Genomic DNA, 25,212 nt, shown 5'->3' with positions numbered 1-25,212 from the left:
GCATGATGTTAAACGTGTAGAGGTGAGAGTGGGGAAGACAAAACACAGAGACAGCGTTGTCTTCTCTTTCTGTCACAGAGGAGTGGGAAGCTAAGACATCCGGGTGGGGTGGAGTGGGGAGGGGGGCTAACTCATAAAATTTTTAGATATGACAATACCAAACCTCTTCGGTTTCTGAGAGGGTGAGCGTGTGCATGCATGTGTACGTGTCTGTATAAAAGTCAGAGAATGTCTGGAAAGCCTTGTCTATTTAAAACCTCTGCTCTGGAGGGATACAAGTGCTGAGGCAGCTCTTTTGCCTGTTTGCTCTCTCTAACCCCCCCTTCACTTCACTCCCATTCATTCCATCTCCGTCTGTGTTCTGAGGATCAAAGTGGCTTGATATCATTCATAAACCCAGGCATCATCTGTGCTCCTGTTTAAACAAAAGCTTTCTCCTCCATAAAAGTAGCAACAAAATGTCAAACAAGAAAGTCACTCATGAAAGAAAAATGAAAAATTGATCTTGTTTCTATGTCACTCGACTTTTTCTGCCACTGCATGTGCAATTTTAATCTTGAAATATAGATAACTTCTAAAAGTGGTCAATCCATTAAAAGACACATGCTTGGTTGCATGATTTTATGTGCAGAAGACGTGAAGTCATGTCTTAAGGTGCGGCCCTCAGTCTTGCCTTTTAACTGGTACATCCCGCTATTAAATGCACTGCTCCTGGTGGTCCTGCTGGAGTAGTTGAACTTGGCAATGACCCCAGAAAAGCAATACTAATGAATTGTGCTTATCCATCCATCATCTGTCCATCCATTTGGCCCATCCATACATACTTACATGAGTACATCCATCTGCTTACCTATGAGGATGAGCATGCAGACCAGTAGTGCTATAAGTGCTCCGGGGCTGAGAGCAGCGCTCATTACATAGGCTGTGGCATTGCAGGACTGGATGGCTCCCTCTGTGTTTCAAAAGAAAAAATAGCATTTATTATACATATTGAGCACCACTTATGAATCAGCTCAGTGGACGATGATTAAGCACTGTTTTATCAAGAGAATGTGTTTTTTATCTGGCATATTTCATATGTTCATCCAGCTGAAATCTCTGTTGTCATTTGTCTACAGATTTGTGGCCTTGGGTTATTTTATTTTCCACACACATAAGCTGATAAGAACTGTTTGCTGACCAAAACAATAACATGCACATTACAGCTGCTGCTGATGCAGAAAGTGACAGTGATGATAATATTAGTTAATGGTGCAGCTCCTACAGTAGCTCTCACCTGTGTCGCAGCCGCAAACATGAATGGTCAAGGTCCCTGTGGAGCTGAGGGAGGGAGGCCCGCTGTCAACTACCAGGATTGGTAGGAAGTACACATTCTGTTCATGGCGGTTAAAGCCTGACCGCTGGGTCCGGATGCCAGCAGTGGTGTCTAGGTGGGCAATGTGAGTGTGTCGTGGATCAGAGAGAGAAGGTTGCAATGTAAGATGTTTGCCATTTAATTCAAAATTTAAAAATACAACAAAAGTAACTTTTTCAAGCATCAGTCAAGTGCTCCAGTGATAATGAAAAAGACAGACATTGCCATTTATGTTAAATATAGTTAGAATAAATCATTTGCCATAATGCACAATTCAAGGACTTTCAGGGAATGGTGCCAAGTTTAACTTGGGGTTGAATTATTTTGCAAGGAAAGTTAGCTCCTTTTGCATTTTCAACATTCATTATGTCTTTTTGTTTTTTATAAAGCAAACAAAAATGGGAGAAAAAATGAGTGAGAGAGCCACTGAAATTAAACCTCACATATGAGCCTTCTCCTGGAGACATAGACAAATGTAAGACAGAATACAGGAGGAGGCTTTGACAAATAGAGTCAGAGCAGCTTCATGTGGAAGACTTAGCATAGTGGATACCAAGCAATCCATCTCCCTGAACATATATCACTTCTATTCATGCCGCCCTAGTGCTTCTCTGGCACATGTAGAACAATCTTCATATTACTGTTTGTGTACGGGAATGTTAACCCCCTGTGTTTGTCCTTTTGACTTTTCCACAACATTCTCTTCAGCTGTCTGGTATAACAGGATTCTCTCCAAGACATATGGTTACTTATGGATATAGAGGGAATCATCTTGTATAGCTTTGAATCAAAACCAATAAACTTAAAACCAAGGCCATATATGTAGATTTGATCAAACAAACTTCCTACATTCACCTTTACCTGAGAGTAGTAAATAAAGAGACTTATAATGGAGAAAAAATTTATTTTTCTGTTTCTGTTGTAAGAAGCAAAACAAGTATGAACATTTATTGTGACTTGGCTGTCATTATCAATATACTGAGCTGCAGATACAAATAATTATTTTATGAAAAAAACGCTGTCAGACAAGATAAACACAAATGCAAGTTAATGTCTGACATTGAAATATCTAGAGTCATGTTGCTAGCTTGGCTAAAAATAAATACTGTGAAAAGGATAGTGAAAGTTTGTTGTCATGGTTAAGGGAAAGTAATGTTGACTGCTGATAGAAAACTGCAGCATTCCAACAGTGGCCTGAAGGCCCAGAAAGACAGGAGTTTCTTACCAGGTAAATTAAAACATGCATTTGAGTAAATGCCTGATAATATTATTTTCTTGTGAGAGCTGACTTGGACTCCTGGCATATCATATAATCACTTACAAGCACAGAGCTATGAAAAAAAGTAACAAATATAATAACAAGAAATATAAAATATATAACAGCATAAAAAACTTGAGGGAAAAACAACTTAATAGGAATTTTCTGTGGATGTCTTACAACAACCTGGTTGTTGAAACACTCCTGTTATATTCATGCTTTATAGAGTAGATGAGTTCTGTGGTGGCACATGTGAAGGTTTTTGACATTTTAGGGACTGACTGACAAAAACTAAAGAAAAAAAAGGTTACATTCTAAGCATGATGTGGGACATTTTTCAGGCAATGTCATGGCAGTTTTGCATGTAACGGCAAAGTTTATTCAGCAAAGATGATATTTTATTGTACAGAGCATCAACATGGGGGAAAGAATACAACTTTTCATCATTGTGTGTCAAGGCTTGGAGACAGAACGCAATGTGAGGCCATGATGGGGAAAAGAAGAAGTGACAGATTGAAAGTGACAGGTTGACAAATGTGTCCATGAAAAGAGACACTAGATTGGGAAAAAACAGGGGTGGGAGGATAAAAAGTCTGTGTGTGGTTTTGTTTGTCTTTCACCTAAATATATACAGGGTCTATAATGTGTATGTGTGTGTGTATTGTGTGTATGTGTGTGCTTTGTAGAAATAGGGCAGGAAGTATGGCATTTACATCTGAACATGTGTGATTATGATTATTTATCATTATTTTAATCACTTACATCCACACCATATCATTCATCCACTTACATACACACACGTGTGAGAAAATGAAACATAGAAAAGCAGATGCAGACAGTCTTCTGTATGTTTATGTGTTTGTGTGTGTGCGTGCGTGTGTGTGTGTGTGTATGTAATGTATGTGAAGCCAGAGGGATACACTTAGTCATTCCTGCACGTGTGTGTATACAGTATGTGTATGCACATTATACAATAACCATGTTATATGCATGTGTAGGGACTGTAGCAGACCTCGCTGCCTTCACATGGTGACATTTCCCGAGCTAGGGCTGCTCCCCTGACATTTTCCTGGTGTCAGATCAATCTTGATTTAGCCAGATGTCACATTTACTTAGGTACACATCTCTAAACGTGGGATCTGCCAGTGCGTTTGCGAAAGCACAGACAACCATGAAAAAGCTCATCTTCCTGACAAAGCAAAGTCATCACTAGGGAACACAGTGATTTTAATGTTTCTGAACATTTTGCAGATACATAGAAATGTTGTGTTTTAACAATAGGCAATTTTCATGATGACACTTCAGGAAATTATGTAAGCTGTTGACATTCCCATGAATAGGAGTCAAGAAAAGACGTGGTTTTAAACAATGTTCAAACAGGCAAGCCCACAGATATTTCAAGGATGATGGGATTCATAAAAAATTGTCATTACTGTGGGGACAATATTCCGTATAGACTTGTGGTTCGTAAACTAAAAACAATTTGTGAAAAATGTCTTTTGTAAATACAGAATGTTGGAGTACTTTCGAAAAAATATTACTCTGCTTGGAGAACTAGAACAGGTGGTGTTTATCCAAAAATAATAATAAAAAAAAAATCTCTCCTTATCTCCCTTATAATGCAAAGTCACAGAAGAAGACAGTGTTTAGAATTTCACTTTGAAAAAGACTGTGATTGTTAAAATAGTTTGGCAGTATAGTCTACGTATTGTTTTATGTTAAAAATGTCTACCATCTGGCACCTGCTAGCTGCATAATTTTAAACCAACTGAATATTACCTTAAGGTCTACATTTGCAGAACACCCTCAAGCATTTCACACAACTGTCACATTGTCAATCACTCTGGGGAGTGTGGCATCACCCTAAATGCATCTATCATCATGAGCTGCATCATAATGTAGAACTCAAAACACATATATAATCTGGTTTTACAGACTCCTGCTTGTACGATTATACCATAAAACCAGCTACTGAAACATGCTTCTTCACCCATAAACCAAATGTATAACCCTTTGCCTCTCACCTTTGACATCCCACAGGGTAAAGTGTCGATTGCTGGAGGCGTCGGGGGCCAGGGTGAAGTAGAAGTGATGTCCAGATTGTGGCTCGTCTCTATCCACCACACTGATGGTGTGAATTAGCTGAGGAAAGAGAAGCAACCAAAGCAGAGAGGGAATTAAAAAGACAAGAAAGAGGAGAAACAGAGGTTAGATCTTCTACTCAGATCCACTCAATGGGAACAAGAAAATGAATATGAAACGCACTATACACTTCACATTTCATATGCCTCTTTCATGAGGAAGGGAGCGAGGTGGAGCGAGTGTACTTGGATGCAACAGACTCAGAAGCTTCCTATGAAAGTGCAGTTCAAAGGGGCTACAGTCACAAAGAGATAAAAAAAACAGGTTCATCTAGAAAGTTGACACAGCAATATTAAAACATGTCTTAAATGTTAGAAAAGCAAAACTATAATAAAACGATTCACTAAAAGGCCTTGGGAACGGAAACAGACAGATTATTTCAATTTACCAAATCCAGAAGAAGCAAAGTCACAATGCAAATGTGCAAATAAACAGAAAGAGAGATACAAAAACTAGGCAGGTGTGTAGTCCTTCTATCTATTGCAATAATAGTGATTCACATTCAGAGATAAAACTCAACTGTGATCCAATTTTGAGAACTCTGTGTGGACACAATAAGGTGAGATAGGATTCACTGTGAGTTGAACAGACATCAAACAGCCCCTGGAGATCCTTTCACCTTAACACGGGCCTCTCAGTGACAATTCATCCTCCTCTCATCCTATTACTCTGCAGTCTGCATCAAACCACAAGCTGATAAATGAGAGTTTCACATCACATCCGTCTGCCCTGTTTCCTCTGCTCGTGCACAACATTCAAGTCTACATATTACTTTGATTTCCTTCACCTTTTATTTACTGCGTTCTCCCACTTAAAAATAAAAGAAATATCTGCTTTTCCCAGATGACACCTTAAATCCAACCTCACTCAAATAAAGCACACACAAACAGAAAAGTGCAAAAGCAAAGGTTTTTGTTACATTCTGTTGTAAAATTTAAATGATATAAGACATGTGGTCTCCAATGTATAATCAGTCTATAATCAAATCAATACAATAATGTGTGTTTGCCAGAGATTTTAGTTTTATAATGTGTCTATTCTTTTGAAAATACATTTTTGGATTTTTTTTGTGGTTTTCTTGACTTTTCTACAACCCCAACTGCAAAATCTGTTGCTGCTTAACTATAGTGCTGTGGCACTGAACAGCAGTGCTGTGGCACTGAACAGCATCTGAACTTTTGTGAGTATTTGTTGGCTTTGTTGATATGAAGCTTTCATGTCACAAAGGAAGAAGCTTTACTTTGCTGTTTGGTTGAGGCTCCTCATTAATAACAAAAGTAAGTCGAGACACTTTTTTGGAAACTGTGACACACAAAAGACACACTAAATAAACACTAAAACAATTCACATTTTCACATAGATGATCTGATTTTTGTTTTTTACAGTTTAACTTTCACTTTTCACAATTATACATATTTAACAGTTAACAGCAGAATCTGTTATGCAATGCCTCAGGGAGTATGATAATCAGTCTCTTTTATCACAAACAACGACTCTGTTTCTTTACTTTCTGTTCAGCCATTTTGATGCCCGCTCATCCACGTTGGTGTTCAGAGCGCTACTCCCACTGCACATATCACACACTGTTCTCACTCATCCAAGTCAAAATAGAAAGGTTCAGCGTGGTTGGAACTTCATTTCATATCACTATGTTAAAATATATGCTCAGTTGTCAGATTTTTGAATAATTTCAATCTTAACTGGAGAGACTACTCTGCAATGAGTTGCATGAGAAGAAATCAAAATACATCAGCGCTGAAAGAGTCACTCTTTGATTTTTTCCATAACCAAAATTGTACTTAATAAAACATGAGTTACCAACAGATATGTGGATGGTTGCCAAAACAGACTGAAACAAACAGGCCATCTCTCCAACATCCTCCACTAGCTTTTCTAACTTCTGTAAAACCATTTAAAAAGAGTGCCAGAATGAAGTTAATACTACACAGTGGGCCTCATGCAGCAACAGTCTCTTAAATTTCTACTTATAAAAGTTATAAAACTCCACATGCACAAAATGTTCTGAGCCACACCAATCTGCTCTTTCCCAGGTGTGCCGAATGATGAATCCCACTGCATAAAAAATTGGAGGTGCATGGCCTATTGTTTCTTATTAGCATATGTAATGCCCGCCAAAACACTATATAAGGACAGGTGCTGTGTGCAAATATTTTGGCACATCTCCAGCAATCAGAGATGCAACAAAAAAAAAGGCAGTAACAAGTTTAGCAGTAATGTTAGTACTGTTAGATAAACTTAAACTTATTATAGTCCTATTTCTTTAGCTCACAAATTGAATAATCCAAATATTATAATTATTCTGAAACATGATCTAACTTTGATTATATGGTAGTCATATGTGCCTTAAATTTAAAATGTGTATTTCCTAGTGTGGGACTAACAATTTGTGAACTGAGAAAACAAGATTTTTCATATATGGCTTCTTGCATGAGCTTCAATGTCCCAACACCTGTTCTTTTCCCTCTTGTTACAGAAGACAAATATGATCCTGCAGTAAGTTCCCCCCACCTTTGCCTCAGACACACACAAACACATAGGCAAAGGTGAAGTGTTCAGAGGCATTGTTAGAAATCAGCAGAGACACACATGACAAACAGCCCCCAGAACAACTATTAAGTGAAGCATTTCTCAGAATGATTAAAGCAGGATGTTCGATGGCTGTAATGCCTTTGTCGGGTCTCACACAAGCTCACGGTCTCAGATAAGATCGAGGGAAATATATCAAACCATTACTCGGCTGTTACTGTAGCAGTCACATCTTTAAGAGGCAGGACACTTTTAAAATGTTAAACATGGCTTTGTTTACTGGACTGAACCCTTCCTCTGTCTATCTTTTCTCCTCCAGCTCTCTGCCTCTTCTGCCCGCTTGCTCTATCCATCACTGATTCCCTTTTCCTGTGATTTCTTGTCCTTTGCATTTATCTCTTCCAAAGTATCTCACTTTCATTCTTGTCCTCTCCAGAAAAGTGTGTCCCTCATTCATCATTAGCCTGCAAATTGATTATTTTAAACAATAATACTGTCGATATACTCTACATCTCTCTCGCACTTTAAGACATCTGTGTTATTGTGTGATTTTTAAGCTCGTGTTGCCTGCCTTTGCAAGACAGACTCATTCATTCACAGAGCTGCACACAAGTCTGAATTACAAGCCTGAGCGCTGGCTATGCATTACTGTGACTAAGCCACTGCCGAGCACACTTCCGGGCCACAAAACCTTCACAATAAACAGCTTCTCAGCATTGACGTTGCATCGTAACCACAGAACAGGCTTAGTCATACCCACAACTCAGGGAGGCTGTTTGGGATAATATGGCTTACTTTGTAATTACAAAATGCTAAGGCATAATTTCAGGGTAAATCATACACTTCTTCCTTGGCACACTGCAAAATCTGCACTCGAGAAACACACAGAAATGCACCAGGAATTATGGCCTATATTTTCTACAATGATGTTTGAAAAAGAAAATCAAAAAGGAGGAAATTATAACAAGAGCAAATCTTACCCTTGGTTCACATTGCTTTGTTTCATAAACTGTAATGGCTTTTATTGCATTTGAGAGTACTTGCAAATTCTTGCAAATTTTAATTGTTTTAGTAAAAGATATGATAAACTGCAACTCTCTTACATAATTTTACAGAATAACCATTAATTATGTGAAATGTAATGCTTCCTAGACCACAGTTCTCTAGGAAACATGTTTTTGTCAACTGTACCCGCAGAATATTAATCACTAATGTTTTGAAAAATATATATTCTACAATGTCCTTGCCTGGAAATTAAAATATGATTAGGGTACATTTTATTTGAAATTAGGCATAATGAAACCTCTTGACTAAGGGTTAAGAGCAACACACACAGGCAGTGTATGGTGAGCATCAAAACACCTTTTATTTGCATGCAAGACCACACTGCGGCAGTGTTTTGACACACACACACACACACACACACACACACACACAGACGCATCAGAATACGCAGTTGTTTGTTTATTACTCTATTCATTTCCAGGATTGGCACATCCTGGCCTTCAGTTCCTTGACTACTTCTTCTGTCTGCCAAAAAACAACAAGGACTACTGGCTAATGTTAAAGGGATAGTTTGGGTTCACAAAATTGTTGTCCCTAAAAAAGTCAGACCTCACAATCACCTGGCACTATTTTCCTTCCCTTCGTATCACTGCACGCTGGGCACCTTGGCATCAGCTGTATCACAGTGTTAAATGCTCAGATGGTAAACGTAAAAATGTCTGACTATGAAACGAGTGATGAAGACATTCCTTTTACCACAGAGCCAAAGGGATATCTTTATGAACCAGAATATACAGATACCGAACTTTGTCAGATGGAGTTGGAACGGGCAGAGAGAGAGGAGAGAGACAGAGGTCCAAGCTGAAGTTGGACCTGCAGCTATAGCTGTGATGAGAGACAGAGTGAGCGATAAATGGTGGTGCACTTGTTCAAAGTGTCAATTAATGCCAATGGAGGTGGAGAGCTACTCCTGCCACGAATGGGAACTTGTCATGCCACAGATACAAGATCTCTCAATTGATGAGGACGCCAGTGTACCTGCTGTCTGCATAATCGCAAATCTGCACCATTTTGTATATATTTTCTTGTCTAATCATATATTTACCTCTCTCTAGTTCTCACATCAGCTCTTTCGCATATCCGAGCATGTAAAAACTGTGAAACAGCTGATGGAAAGGTGCCCAGCTGTCAACAGGCGGCAGCGCGCAGTGATACGAAGGGAGGGAAATAGTGCCAGGTGATTGTGAGGTCTGATTTTGTGATGCAAATGTATTACTCTTTTGAACACATATTGTTTTTCGAAGCAAAACGATGTATCTTTGTGACCCCAGAAACTAGCCGGAACTACTTTCTTCAACACCAAAAGCCGGCCAGACCTCCGCTCACAGGACGCAGTCGGGGAAAAGCCACTACTGATGCACGACACTGATGGTAAGGATGTCATACAACTTCATGTTAAAAAACCTGAACTATCCCTTTAAATAAACATGACACCTGAAAATGGACAAAATGTATAGGTGACAGAGTTGTAAATTCTACAAACACATGACTCACGTGTTTACCATGCAATCTTTAGTTGTAAGTCATAAGTTTTATTTTTGTATGCCTCTATACATGTATGAAACCCTATATTTGACTAAATTAGATATGTGAGATTATGAGAGACACTTTCACTGCTGTTAGAAAGGAGAAGAGAAAGAAAGATGAAGGCTATATACATTGCTATGGGAGTAACAACAAATCCCTTTAAGAAAATCATAGGACTCAACTATGACTATTCTGAATTGCATCCAAGCTTCTGTACATGTGTGTACATTCTGACACACAAACCAAAGTTATGAGGCAGAGACCCCCACATATCCAGTCAATCCACAATCATCTATGAAAAATATATATTATTTCCAAAACAGGCCTGATCTTATCTTTTCATTTCTCATTGAAACCTGTCCAGGTTTATTTCAGTCTGAAGGTAAAAGAATAACAAGCAAAGAGATGACACTGTAAGCAACAGCTTTATTACCAACTGAGGGATGAATCTACTCATTTCTTTGAAGAGATATGAACAGCAGTGAAATGTAGTAAGAGAGCCCTGATCTGCGTTCTGTGACTGTGCCCTCAGCAGGGGGACTCTCAGACGGCATTTCAGGGTGAGCGCAAACTGCTGAGCGAGAGAGAGAGAGTGAAGCAAGAGAGGGAAATGAGAGAGGAAGAGAGCAAGCGTGTGGGAGTTTATCGAGCAGCTAGCGAAGCTCCCTCAAGCACAATCACCTAATTAGATTTCTATCTAGCGGTCCCCTTTCCTGACCCCCCTAAATCTCCTGCATCTCTGGAAAGCTAGAAGGGGAGACTTTCCCAAAAGTACAGCCCATCTGCACCAGAGGTGTCAGAAAGGTCAAGGTTGTGAGAGGGAGGCGGTTTTCTCATTCACAGCAGAAATCAACCATTTCACGATGGCAGCTGGGAGGTAATGAATAAATAAATAAACACACAACTACTTCAAATGAGCTGAGAGAGGTTCATCTCTGAAATCTGGAATGCACTAGAAGCATCAGAGGTGTGTTTTCAAACCACATCCATTATTTCTAGTGGTAAAAAGCATCCTCATGGTGTCCACTGGCACATTAAAATTTCACAACACACAGCTCTGGACTTGATTCAGATTTTGGAAGCCAGCATGCTGTTTTCATGAGCAGGTCACAATGTCAGAAAAAAAATGGTAAGATAAGTTTAAAAGCAAAATATTCCCCTAGACTAATATCTAATCTTGTAACACTCCCATTAACATAGCATATTGTTTTTTGATTCCAATCACTAGCATATATTGTAGGTGGTCCACATGGAATAGACAAGTTATATATACCAGATTTATTTACCAGGACATAATATATATATATATATATATATATATATATATATATAATATTAGTTTTTTGGTTGTAAAGAGTGCTTAAGTGACCCATGATTAAAAGGGCACAGTGGACCTTTCTTGTTTTAGTTTACATCAGTGTTACTTGTATTGTGTGTATCCCTGAGGTCTAAGAAATGCACTGAATACATATTTTAACTGTGCATCTTCACTTACAAAACAGGTACTCAAGCTTCACTTTACATTTAGATAAACTAATGTTGCAGCTACAATTGTTAGATTTCATCTGTGAGACCAATATTTGTCTTCCAAAAGGAATTATATTATATATCAAAATGCTACAGAGACATTAGAGCCAGCAGTAAATGACCGAAAAGCTGCACAGATCAGTTGTTTGGATAACATTCTGTCTGATGACGAAGGAGTGACAGGATGATGGAGTCAGAAAACTATTGGCCTCTATTCACAAGAGTTCCTTGCCTGGGGCATATGCAAAATAACTTACTATCTTACAGATTTACTTCCAGGGCTGACAAAGCATAGTCAAATGTTTATTTTGTTTTAAGTGCCTAAAACTGCAATTTATCGAGGGGCATCAACAATCATCAAAATGATTTTGGTCCCGAAAGTTAACTTCCCATTGCTTGACTACTGTATGGAGTCCAAATTTTTTACATAACTCACCCTTTTGACTTCATTTAAGCTAAAATTTATGAATAATTAAGGATTAGTGGCTGTTTTGAGTGACAGGTGGGTACCATCCCAGTCAAGTCGTTAACACAGTGACAAAGTTGGGAAGGTAACGTAACCATGGTGTAACAGATTCACAGAGCCGTCGCTATTTCAGTGTATTTTCACTTCATAAAAGTTGATTGTAACATTTTGGTCACCTAAAAAGCCTTATTCAGCATCAGTGGCCTTCATCCAACAAATGGTGTACCTTCATCACTCAGTGACTCACTCTGTCAGTCAGTCAGTCAGTCATTTGCATTTAGGGCTGGTTCTGCTGTTGCATTCCAGCCAAAAAGATATTGCTGAAATCAGTGAATATTCAAATCTATGAAGTCTGCTGGTTTGTCTGATAGGAAGCTTGGAAGACAAAAGGAGGAGGCATTTGATGATTATGACTCACTCAGTCTCCTACACACCTCATGAAATACTGTCTGGCAAACTGTGAGCCTGTCTCGATTTTTTCCTTATCTATTTTGGTTTGCTCTTTCTTTCACTTTCTTCTGTTGTATTTGTCTAATGTGTGCCTGTGTGTGTATCCATGCTATACGCTCATGAGGTGAGTAAGTGGTGTGCTCACGTGTACCTGATGTGACGTGTGTGTGTGTGTGTGTTTCAGACAGGCCTAACATTTAGCTATTTCAAACTGACTCTCCCAGGGGATGGAGGTTGGCAGCGCTGTGGCCAAACTGAGGTGATCTGTCGCAGTGACCCATTCAGCCAGCTGTGACACAGCATAGCAGAGATGACAGGCCTCTGTTACCCCAGGCCATACTTAGTATAGTATTTGGCTTTCCACCCAGCCTTTTTTCTGCACACATGGCACTATATGATATCTGTCCCTCTGCATTCAGTCAGATAAATACCACGAGGTGGGCAAGGAATGGGCTTAAGAGGCAGACTGTGTTCACGTGTCATTCAGTGAGGTGCAGCAGATGGGATAATGGGAAAATCAAGACATGGATCCATAATGGTGGAAATCTAGAGGGGATTTAAAGCTTGTGAGCTGCAATTACAATAAGATCAGATTTGCATTATTTCTGTCTAATCCGATACAGCAACCTTGTTCAATGGTCACAGATAAACTGTCTTACATCTTAAAGCCTCCAAGGCCCATTGAAGTATTTGATTATGTGTTACTTTGGAGTATAGTGATCAGCATGGTACCAAACTGCTTGCTTGTTTTTGAACATCTACTCACAATAGTAGAATTTTATATTTGTACTTTACGGATTTACATTACACTTTTATCAAGAGTAACACACAATCACTGAAACAGCATTATGTTGTTAAATTGTTATTTGTTCTAATTACATTGACTCAAATGACTGATATATATATATATGGCAGTTACCCAAATGCTTTAAGTGATAAATGATTTTGTTGAATGTATGAATTATTAACAATGCATTACGAAAGCTATACACACTGTGCTTTACTCATGGTGAATAGGTGTGCTGTTACATGTTATTATTGTCCCTATCTATATTTCCTACCTCACAAAAATGTATATTGTGAATAATCACACATTTAGGTTTTAGACTTTGAAAGTGAGGACACCATAGCAGAAAATGTCTACAAGTAAGTACATTTTGCTCAGTACACATTTCAAAAATATATTTTTTTAGTATGTGAAGTTTAGGGTTGTGGTAAAACATACAATTGTGAGGGATGATGTTAAGATCTAAGGAATACACTATGTCACTGAGAGTTTGTGTGTGTGCATAGTGCACACAGGGGCAGGTTGAGATAGTCTGGAACATTTGGATATCCCTCCTTGTCTTGCTTAATGCATTCATTGCTAATGAGAAGAAGAACTTGCTTCCAGTTGAACAAGGTACATTCTGCAGACATGACCAAATCTGACCTGACCTGAAGAAACTCTGCTGAACAAAACATTGTTACTAAATAGAGTCTTGGTGCACAGGCTCTACTGTAGCTATCTTTCTATGGTAATAACTGATTGAATCAGAGGTTGTGTTATACTATTTAATCATGCTGTAGTCATGGACATAGCAGAAATGTATTGAGATTAAGATGAAGTGTAGTCTATCATGAGTTTTCAAAAATGTCCAAAAAGATCAATGGATAAAAAATGTGCATTTGTGTGTTTACTGTGAATCTAACACTTGAATGAATAAAACAATAAGTCACTTCTTGAACCCTTGACCAACAAGAGAATACGTTCTACTGACAGTGATCTTCTAATATGTTGAAATTAAATCTGGTCAACATTTATAAATGGTCTTAGGTTGTTCTGATCACTACACTGGCTATTTGCTCAGCCAAGAAAAACATATTTCCGTAACGTTAATATTGCTATTTCAAGCTGTTAACCACTATAACACTATTTTAATGAATGAATGTGTCTCCTCTGTTTAAACACGTCATGCCACTTGTGGTGGTTGATATTTTATTCCTTTTTTTTCTCCTTTTGAAATGTGAAATGTAGCATGGAGGGTAAATGGCACCAAAATGACAACGCTGCAATTACAGAAGATATACAAAAACAATTGTGTGTGTGAGAAGTCTGTTGCTAACTGTCAACCGTTTCACCTAAGGCATGCATAAAAATCTTTTGCAATAATTTGGCTTTGTTTCAAATGTCTATTTCTGGCATCTATTAAAAAAAAGAAAAAAGAATATCTAATAGTTGCCAAGCAATACTACCTGTAACTGGTTCTATATGATAGCATGCTAGAAATATGAAGCCAATCTACTTATGTGTTTTTTTTTGCATTCCTTTCTCTATTATTCTGTTTTTAAGTCACTTATGATTTATGTTTCCATCTTTGAACATCAACCTGCATAAGACCCCCGGAAGGTGATGTGAATAAATGGTGAGAAGCTATTTAACACTTTGTGTCATGGCCCTGGCTTGAACTGTGTCCCTGAGTAAAAGCTGCTTAGCCCGTGTTACCCATTTTTTTATTTACTTCTCAGCCAACACTTCCCCGTCCCATCGCACGCGTTCTGCCTCTAAACACAAACAAAATAGGTTGCGTTGCCAACTCTCAAATGGGATCAAACCCAACCGCAGTTAAAAGGCTTAGGTTAATCTGATTTTCTCTGTGGTTCCACCGAAAGCTAGACCTGAGCCAGGGAGCTGACACTCCATGAACAAGACTGGGTGATAACACTGCACACAACAGGAGACAATGGAACGCTCCTCATTAGCTTAGTGTACCGAAGGTTGATCTGACATATTAAGAGTGTGACAGTGAAGGCTGTGTGCATACAAGTATACAGCATGTGTGGGTGTGTGTACTGTATGTGCATCTGCTTTTCATTCTAGCATATGTATATATGGGGACACAGGCGAGTATGATTGTGTTTGTGATACATTTTATGGTAAACAGAAAGTGCTAGCAAATTTAGTTGAAAAGGATAGATCTAACGGATAGGATACACACAAACACATCTGCACACCAAAAGCATGAAAAAAACAACAGCACACACACACACACACACACACACACACACACACACACACACACACACGACTTCCTCACAGCTTTTTCCACAGTAATTGTCACTTAGGTAAATATTAACAAAGCTCTCAAAAACCAAACAGAAAAACACTCCTTACAGTATGCTATATGCCTTGTTGGCCCGCTGACAGCATGATTGAATAATTTAGGTATAAAATAAATTACTGTTTGCTTATAATTAGCAACAATCAAGTCCTGCTATCAATCATATGATACTCATAATGCCTCATGAGTTAGTTTTAGCTGATTTGCAGTTGCAACATGGAACCAAGGATCACTGTTCTATGAAAAGTTTTAAATCTTGAGCCAAGCAAATTTGACAGTTGATTCATTTGCAAAATAACAGGTGTTGTGTGGGCTTTAATTAATTCTGCTGGTGTAGCAAGCCTTTGAAGAAGGTGAAACGGGCTAGACACTGAACAAAGCAGCAATAACTCTTTCTAACTTCAGATTTTCTTTTCACCGTAGCCAAATGAAGTGAGCAAAGTGCACATCGTCTGGGACCAGAGGCGTATGCAATAAGGCAAAAGAGGGCAGCTTGCCAGTGTTTGACTTCTATTCCAGGTGAAAGAAAAATTGACTTAATTATGCCTATTTCCGAGAGCCGTTGCCCTGTCCAAATTTCCAAATTGATTAATAGCATTCTGGGGGACTGAAACAAAATTGAAGCTCATTTTACATGCAAACATCTGTTAGCTGATGCTTATACCTCTGGGCTCCTCCTTTGGCAACTTATTTTGTTGAATAAATAAGTGCATCCTGGGAAGCAGACATCAAAGTGCTTCAACATACCAGAAAACAGCCCTCTGCTCCAAGATAATCCTACGGTTTTGACCTCTGATTTTATATTATAAAGGTAAGATAACACCATAACCTTACAAATGTGGGAACCTGGTTCTTAAAAACAACTTCACATGAAGTAGCAAGCTTCTATAGTATTTGTTTGAATGTCAAAATGTCAATTTCAAGCAAATGCAGATCTGAAAATACTGTCTCAGATAGTAGTCTCAGATGTACTGTCTCCATCATGAGCTTTGTCACTTTACTATAAATAATCAGATCTGCTTTCAGAAAAGCATGTGGCATGTGATATAATGTGACATTCATGACTATTATTACTTCTATTCCAAGCAGACACCTTGTGAACAGGCTTCTGTACAGGGATGCAGATTAGTGTTAAACAATAACACAAATTTGCAGTAGCTATATTTTGGAAGTGTCCATTAAATATGTTGTCTCAGTGTGGTATGATGTTGGCTTATCTTTCACTATTTTGCACCAGGACTCCTTTTCTGTCTGGGGACTGTGCACTGGAAATTTTATGAAGCCTTTATTACATTTAATGTTAGTTTTAATTAAATAAGTTATACAAAGCGTAACTCTGTTGTCTGCGTGTATGTGAGCTAATATTACTAATGTTGTGGCGACATGTATCTTTGGCTCGCCTCCCATTTGGGGACAGAAAACTCATAAGTCACTGGAATGTAAATAACTATAAGGTGAAAACGTGGTTTAAACTGGAGGTATGGTTAGGATGGTGTTAGGGTTAGGCAGTTACTGGTGATGCTTAGAGTTAGGGTGAATATCCAGGAAATAAATGTGACTGAATGTTATTTCCTCTGAAGTGATGAAAGACTGTTGGTGCACGCATGTGTGTGTGTCTGTGTATGATTGTAGGTGTGTGTGAGCATGTTATGGCTGTGATTTCAGAAAGCGGCAGAGGGCAAATATGTGCTGTAGTGGCAGAATGAGGAGGAGAAAATGTGCATCAATTTATAAATGACAGAGATTCATAAAGGCTGTGTGACATCATCTTGTTTGCTCCAATTTCCCAAACCTACAGTGCATGTATACGGCCTCCACCTCATGTAATTCCAAAAATAATGGCTTGTCGTGTTTCTTGACAAGACACAAATAAAAACCAGGACAAGTGCTAGCATATTGGATGTGGCCAAAACTGCACTGATTGGACAGTTGCCAAACAACTTGATTACTTCTAAAGAGAGCAAAGGGTTTAGACGAAGGCGGAGTGCCAACACTTCTCTATTTCCTACAGAATATTATGAATCAAAATAATAGATATTGGTGTTGTTTTAGTTTTTTTGTTGTGCTAAATAAAATAAATATCAAAATCATGATTATTTTACTCAATATTGAGATGATGATTATTTAACAGGGTTACTCAATTACTTTGGAAACACATTACATGTACTGAAATGTCTTTTTATCACTGGATGTCCTTGAACTTTAAATATAACTCAACCGAAAAAACTAATAAAAATAAATGTTAAAAAAAGATACAAATATTATAATACAATACAAATATTCAATATATAAAATAATAAACAAAAATAAATTAGAAGAAAATAATTAAGATCATGTTATTGTAGTGATTGTTTAGATGCATGTTGTGTTGATCATTTTAGTAAGATGATCATTCATCATAGTACTTTTAGAAACAAGAGTTCTGACAGAAATCACTGACTTGTATTATCCTGCAGTGTGTTTACATGCACTTGGGACTATATTCAGTTTTCTCCAGAAAGCTGATTTCTTAACTGTGTGAACAAGAAACCTGCTTTCTGTAATTGGAGTATAGGATTAGAGAAACCTGGTTTCTACAGGCAGATGTTACTCCCTGGAGAACACTGATTTCTCTGCAATGTATACATAACCAGGTGTCTCATCAGCTTTTTACATGTAAGCATGTGCACAATAACAAACTGCAGAAAAAGAAAGCACGGCGCCAAGCGGCTGGATGAAAGAAGAAATCATTAAACCATTTTATCTAAAATTTATCTAAAGTTTGACTGAAACTAAAACAAATTATTTATCTGCCCTTACTGCGAATAGATAGATAGATAGATAGATAGATAGATAGATAGATAGATAGATAGATAGATAGATAGATAGATAGATAGATAGATAGATAGATAGATAGATAGATAGATAGATAGATAGATCCTTAAGAACATTGTGGTGATATTACAGGTGACAATTACTGAAGGCAGCCTCTCTAATATTTAAAGTAAATTGTTAAAGAAAACAGTTATGCATCAAAACAAAACACATTGAAGAAATCACCTGGAAACGTCACACTGTTCCACATAATTCAAAAAGCAATAAAGCCTACCATAGAGTTGGAATGAAATGTCCACAGTAAGCAGTTCCGTATTTTTACTGGACTGGCTCGCACACAACACAAAAAAAAAAGAAAAATGATTGCAACTGTACAAATGAGTCTATTGGTTGCCAGCCACCTATAGTCGGGGGTGATACATGACAAATAAAAAACTTAGTTATAGTTATAAACAGGCCAGAGGAAAATCTCCAGGGGAAACTAAACTTTCAGCTTCAGGAATAACATGTTTTAGACAGTTCTTTATTAGGACAATGGCTGCTTTAATACAAACTATTTCACTGAAGCTGGGCTGTGTGTGTGTAACAGGTGACCTTTTGGATGTGTAGAAGAACACAGAACATTAATTACCATTAGATTCAGACTGATCCTGTCGGCGCGACAGGAGATTTAAATAAATGCCTTGTGCGTAAATACGCACAAACGTGTCTCTGTGGAGGGATCGCTGCAGGTATTTAATAAACTCAAAAACATTGTGTGTGTGTGTGTGTGTGTGTGTGTGTGTGTGTGTGTGTGTGTGTGTGTGCAGTAGAGGCAGATAATACAGATATAACAATACAAGTGGAAAAACAAGTTGTTTTCTGGTTTTGGTTTCATCTCTATTCCAATTGCAGATTTGAAGTGTGCATTTCTATTTTTATAAATTACACAAAAAATTGGAAAAAACAAAATAATACATTGGACATTATTTCAACTGAGGTTACATGGACCAACAACAACCACTGGAAACCAGGTTTTTGTATTATTTTGAAAATAACTTGGAGGAGAAAATTGTTTCCCTTATGCCCCTCAGTGGTTACCCCTGAGGCTGAAAATGAGCGTTAGAAACCCTTTGACCCAAGGCTAACATATTTTCATTCAATCCCAGCAACCAACCAACAGAGCTCCCCACAACAACATACAAAAACAGAGATACAAAAAAAAAAGCCAGTGTATACAAAAAAGAAATGAATGAGAATGAGCATATAATCAGATGTTCCTGTCATTTGTAGACTCCCTGTTGGTAGTCTGGCTGAGGTACAGAGCAAAACAACAGATAGATAGACACAATGTCAAATTCACCTGTATTTACTTTCAAATCCTGTTCTTTGGTCCGTAATTACAGTGTGAAATATTTCACAGCATTTTTCTCTAATGAGAGCCTTTTCTTTTACAATGCTGGGAGCCAGCAATGATCTTTTTGCTGGAAGACTAATCATCACTGTGTGATTAGGAGCTGAAGGTTAATGTGGGCTCTCACAGATGGGAGAGGGAGCGAGGTGGGAGTGAGGGAGATCAGACCAGACAATGTTCTAGAAAAGTGGTGTTGCAGATGCACAAGGGGGCTATAAGTGGTTAAGAGTCTGTGGATCAAGGGGAGGAGAGGCCTGAGCCTCATTACACATGTAAATGCAGCTTCCAGCATGGAGGCCCCACTTTAAAGCCTTGCTTTTTATTTATTTATTTATTTTTTATTATTCCTTTGCTCTGCACATGATAATTGGGCCCAACTCAGCCCAGGGCCTGTTGACTGTGTAAGGAGAATAAAACACCCTAATGACTTTGTCCATTTTTAATGGTAATCAGTGGAAAGACCTGGCCTCCTATTGGACTCCTATTTGTCTTTTGTCTTGAACACACTCCCACTGTTTGATGGGTGCTGGTTAATGATGCACATAAAAGTCATTCTTGAATTTAATTTTGTGTACAATTTTGCTCTTTAATCACACCTGCTAGTCACCTGTTTGCTATTTAGGAATTTATGTTAATCTATACCAATTACTGTATATATTTTTATGGGACATAAATAGGTACAGTGCCATAGTTAAGTACTTCTCTGACTGAAACATACCGTCTTTCATGGAGAGATTGGCTGAATTCCCCAAATCTTTAGTTTAAACACATTCCTGAGACAGACAGAAATTCAATATAGAAATCTGTGAAATATCAATCTCACTGACATTTAATTAGCACCAAGCAAAAAATGTATTTTTCTTTGGAAAACAGTTTGTTTCTGGTATCATTCCTCCTTGGTGAATTGTGCCTTTGCCTGAAATACGACTTGAAAATTGCCTTTGGTATAAAGTGTCAACTAGATCATATTGTACCATTTAAAATGATCCAAACCAGAAATATGGTAATGGCTGGTAAGTATGAGTGGGTCCAAAAATAAACAAACAAACAAAAAAACAAACAAACACTGTTATAAAATCTAATAAACTCAAGGTTCACTGAATAGTTTTCCCCTATGCTCCCTAGCCTTCTTCAGTTTGTTCAGGTGTCAGCATGTGAAATATATCTCTGTTTGTGTTCAAGGATGGACATGACCATCTGGTATTATGTTATCAACGTTCTGTTTGTCACATAATGACACTTGATCAATTTGTTGAAGAAAGTCCTGGCATATAGTTTAAAGCTCTGTAAAAAGCTAATAAATGAAACTTAAGTGTATATTAAATGTAATTGTTCTCAAGGTCTAGAATGAGTGTTCATGATGAAATATAGAAATAAATCACATCTACACATACACAATGTAATCTTAAAAGTCCTGTACCTTATTGCACTACTTTTTGACAATTTATGACTTTTTCATTTGAATGAAGATACACGTTTATATTACTGTGTCTATTTTAAAAAGTATATTTCACATAAATTATAGCAGTAGCAGAGTATCAGAGTATGTTTAAGTCTTTTGTCCTATTCTATCTTATTTGTATTAATTTCTAATCTATTGTATCTCTATATAGAATGTATTACAGGCATCTTTGTTACTGTGCCAAATGCATAGCAGTAGTTTTGTTTTGCTAGTTGCTCTGATTTCTGCCTTTAGTCCTAAAGCAACAATTATAATAAGAGTGCTGGCTGTTCCATATGTAGTGCATGCATCACCTGAGAAACTTAATGTTGATTGCTAAACCAAAGATAATGGAAATGGAAGAATATTTTATATAAGTCACTTTCTATAATAACTATACAGCACATTTGAAAATCAGAAAAAGCTAATTTAAAGAAAAGCCTGAAGCCATGCTGTTATCTGTGAGTCACCAATTTACTCTAAATCAAATGAGCTTCTCACACATAACAATATACACTATTTTTTAGCTCTATAGAAACTGATGTTCTTAACACATTTAATGCAACACTGTCTGCCACCTTTCTTTCATCCTTGAAAACTGCAGTTGGTAAGTGCTCATTAAAAAAGGCAACCTCGATACTTTTTTTTTTTAAAAAGCTACAAGAAGCATTTGAAATTATTGAGCTCAATCTTAATTCTTTAAAGTAAGTTCTTTAAGAGAAGACAGCTAAAACATTTCACCAGAACCCTGCCTGGTTTCATTCCTCACCCCAACTCCATACTTTACAGGGCAGGCCAGTAGAATAGTTTGCTCATACAAATACATGGACTTAATGTTGGAGGAAGACCTGTCTTTTAAGTTTCATGTTGAGAATTAAACTCACCAAAATTGATTTGTTTAGTTTAGTTTTACCTGAACTTTAGATTCTGTGACATTCAAGGTATGAATTGCAAAAAACAACTAAAGCTGGAGGTTTTTATTTCAAATACTGAACTCAAGACCAAACCTCAACCAATATCAGCCTGTTCTTGTATTTAACTTTTTTGTTCAAACAAAATAAATAGTATAATGTAATATAATAATACAAAAAAATAAAATAAAATACTATAATTAGATATAAGAAACTACTAAAGGTACAGCAAGGCAACTAACTAAAATAATGAAACAGCATTAGCTTATTTGGTGTAAAGCTTGCATGCCCTATCAGAACACCTAATTTTACGTGGCTTCCTGAAAAAGAACCCTTGAGTTCTGGCCCATTTATGGAAATTCTTAAGCAGGCTGCCAGGTGTTCCCCTTGCAGCCTGTTGCAAAAATACATTAAAAATACATAAAAAAAACCCGGAATCAATTTGTGGCGCTCGGTGTTGATTCTGTGGCGCCACGCCTCACATTGGTCTATGTATGGGAGACACTGATATAGAGAAGGCAGTTTTCAATCAGCAAACACACTTCTTAATTTTAAATGACTATTGTTTGTGCTAATCACAAGACAGGGATGGCTCTTATTAAAGGTTTCAAACAATAATCTTTTTAATACTACAGTAATATAGATGAGTCATTAGTTTTAGTGCCTTTAGATCTTAGTGCAGCCTTGGATATGGTCCATCACAGTCTACTTCTACATAGACTGGAAAACTGGGTTGGTAGCTTTGGACTGATTTTAAAATGGCTGGAATCATACTTGCAGGGTAGAGAACCATAATTCAAAACACACTCCCTTGCCCTGTGGTTTAACTCAAGGGTGAAGGTGTTCATGCTGCCACTTGGCCAAATGCCTCAGAACAATAACCTTGCTAGTTATGTTGATTACACTTAATATTACTTGGCTCTCTAATCAAATAAGTTAAGTCCTATAGAGTCATTATGCAAGTGCATTGTACAAATAAATAAGCGGTTGTCTCCAATAATTTTCAATTAAACATTGAAAAAAATAATGGTTATAATAATTTTATTTAGCTGCAAAGATGAGAGGCTTAGGGTTACTGTTCACTAAAAGCAAAAGAGCGAATATATAACCATGTCGTTTTAATTAATTTTTAACAGTTATGTAAAAGCATGAACAAAGTCAGCATTGTTGATTACTGCAATGGACTTCTGACAGGACTTCCTCAAAAGATCATCAGGCACTTACAACTTATTCAAGATTCAGCTGCAAGATTTCTGACCAAAACCAAGAGGACAGCCCACATCACCCCAGTTCTTAGATCTCTACACTGGTTTTCAGTAAGCCAAATAATTGATCTTCTTAAGTCTTATTACTTATTTATAAATCTCTACATGGAGTTGGCCCTAAATATATGACTGATACACTTGAGCAATATAACCCTGCAAGACCTCTTAGATCACTATAGGGAGTGGACTGCCAGTGGTGCCCAGGGCAAAATCTAAAGAAGGAGAAGCAGCTTTTAGTCATTATGCAGGACATCGCTGTCTGATGGTTTTTGAAATGTCCCAACCATTGAAGCTTTTGAATCCAGACTGAAAAATGTATTGTACTCAGACTCAATTCTTGCTGTGAAAAATACATGTGAAATTGTCTAAATCCGATTTGGCATTAAATGACTTACCTGGCCTGGCTTGGCATCTTCACATATAGAGGCTTCATATGGTGTGGCCAGTTCAGGAGGATTGTCATTTACATCCAGAATCCGAATACTCACTGCTGAGTGGGATGCCATAGTGTGGTTATCTATATGAAAAACAAAGGCAAATACATCAATAAAACTTGTCTACTGTGGATACATTTTAATAGTACTGTGATGGTTACATGTTTCTGCATGACTTTCTAACAGACAAACCACAGGTGTTTGAATAAAGTAAGACTGTTACACATAATACCAAGGCTTGATAAATGGCTGATTAAGGTTCTGATCCTATTTGGAGCGTGTCTTAAGTAAAAGGCTGTCTTCATTGGCTTGCATTTTACCTGCATTTTACGCATGTAACTGCAGCCCGATGTGTATTTTTAGGTATCAAGTCTATTCTATTCAGACATAAGTGAAGATAAACTGAAAGTGAGCTGCAGTGACTGTGTATTGGGTTGTCAGTGCTGCCAAAGCGTGGTAACAACACAGCAGTACTTTGGCTGAATGCATTCAGTGTAGACATTGACAGAGGACTGAAGCTGCTACTAAAACAGCTGCCATGCTGATTTTTTCTACAGGCCTCTGGTACAAACAAGGTATGATTGGGTATAGGTTACGCACATCCAAAAACTTTCACAGGTGCTGGATCAAGAATCAAACTGAAGGCAAAAGAGGATCCACACTCTGTATTAAAATCTCCCAGCAGCTTTAATTACAAAAGCAACAGGCATTGTCAAACCACCATGACAAAGCAAGACAAGCAATATATAGACACAGGTACATTCATTACACAGATGATTGTGATCTGCATGATTGAGAGTCAAGCTGCTCAAAAATCTGACCAGTCAGAAGCAGAGCTGGGCAACACTGTCTGATACTCCCATACACACTTGAAGCAAAGAAGTACACTGAAATGTGAGTAAAACATGAGCTAATACATGGCCTATGTTGAAAGTTATAATAATTACAATAGGAGTATATATTTTCCATCAGATGCACGTGAGATGGATGACAAATGTGGATGAAAAGCTTTCTATGTGGACCTTTCCTCTGCCTTTAGTATGAGTGAGACAAGACTCAGATGGAATACAATTTTCCACAGGGAAGCAGGCAGTTGGTTTGGCATTGTGGCTAAGTGCTGAAGGATTTTAATCTAATGCCTCCTCAAATTGCATCCATTACCTGAATAACACTCTCTGGTACCAGTGAGTGACATGAAAATGGTACCAAAGATTCCATTTTTGTCTCCCACTATCTGATAATGACACCAGAGCATATAGCTGTTTAATAGTCTGAGTGTAAGAGGCACACCTCAGCACGATGATAATGACAAATAAATGCTTTTGTCAAAATTGCACATGTAGTGCTGTCATTTTATTTCTCCTGTCAATTTCAAATAGACCAAGCAAGAAGAATAACACCACAATGCACTCTCTAGACATTTTTCTTAATAGACTAAAATGTAAACGTGGGAGGGGAAAAGATTATATAATTAGTACAATCAAAACCTACTTGAAATTAGTTTGACTTCTTCTTGA

At 37.6% G+C, this 25,212-nt stretch overlaps 1 protein-coding gene across 1 annotated transcript in view; it reads right to left on the bottom strand.

Moving 5' to 3' along the window:
• The window catches only part of LOC128354970 (cadherin-22), an 84,524-nt gene that overhangs the window by 5,199 nt on the left and 54,113 nt on the right, over nucleotides 1–25,212 (bottom strand). Inside the window, exons 8-11 of the mRNA XM_053315094.1 lie at nucleotides 23,657–23,778; nucleotides 4,637–4,754; nucleotides 1,277–1,426; nucleotides 851–952 (exon numbers count right to left, since the gene is read on the bottom strand). Coding sequence (XP_053171069.1) covers nucleotides 851–952; nucleotides 1,277–1,426; nucleotides 4,637–4,754; nucleotides 23,657–23,778 — 492 coding nt within the window. The remainder of the gene's footprint in view (nucleotides 1–850; nucleotides 953–1,276; nucleotides 1,427–4,636; nucleotides 4,755–23,656; nucleotides 23,779–25,212) is intronic.

This window comes from Scomber japonicus, chromosome 3 (genome assembly GCF_027409825.1).
Source record: "Scomber japonicus isolate fScoJap1 chromosome 3, fScoJap1.pri, whole genome shotgun sequence".
NCBI classification, from domain to species: domain Eukaryota; kingdom Metazoa; phylum Chordata; class Actinopteri; order Scombriformes; family Scombridae; genus Scomber; species Scomber japonicus.
The sequence above is the reverse complement of the archived record's forward strand: the minus strand, read 5'-3'. Positions and strand labels throughout refer to the sequence as shown.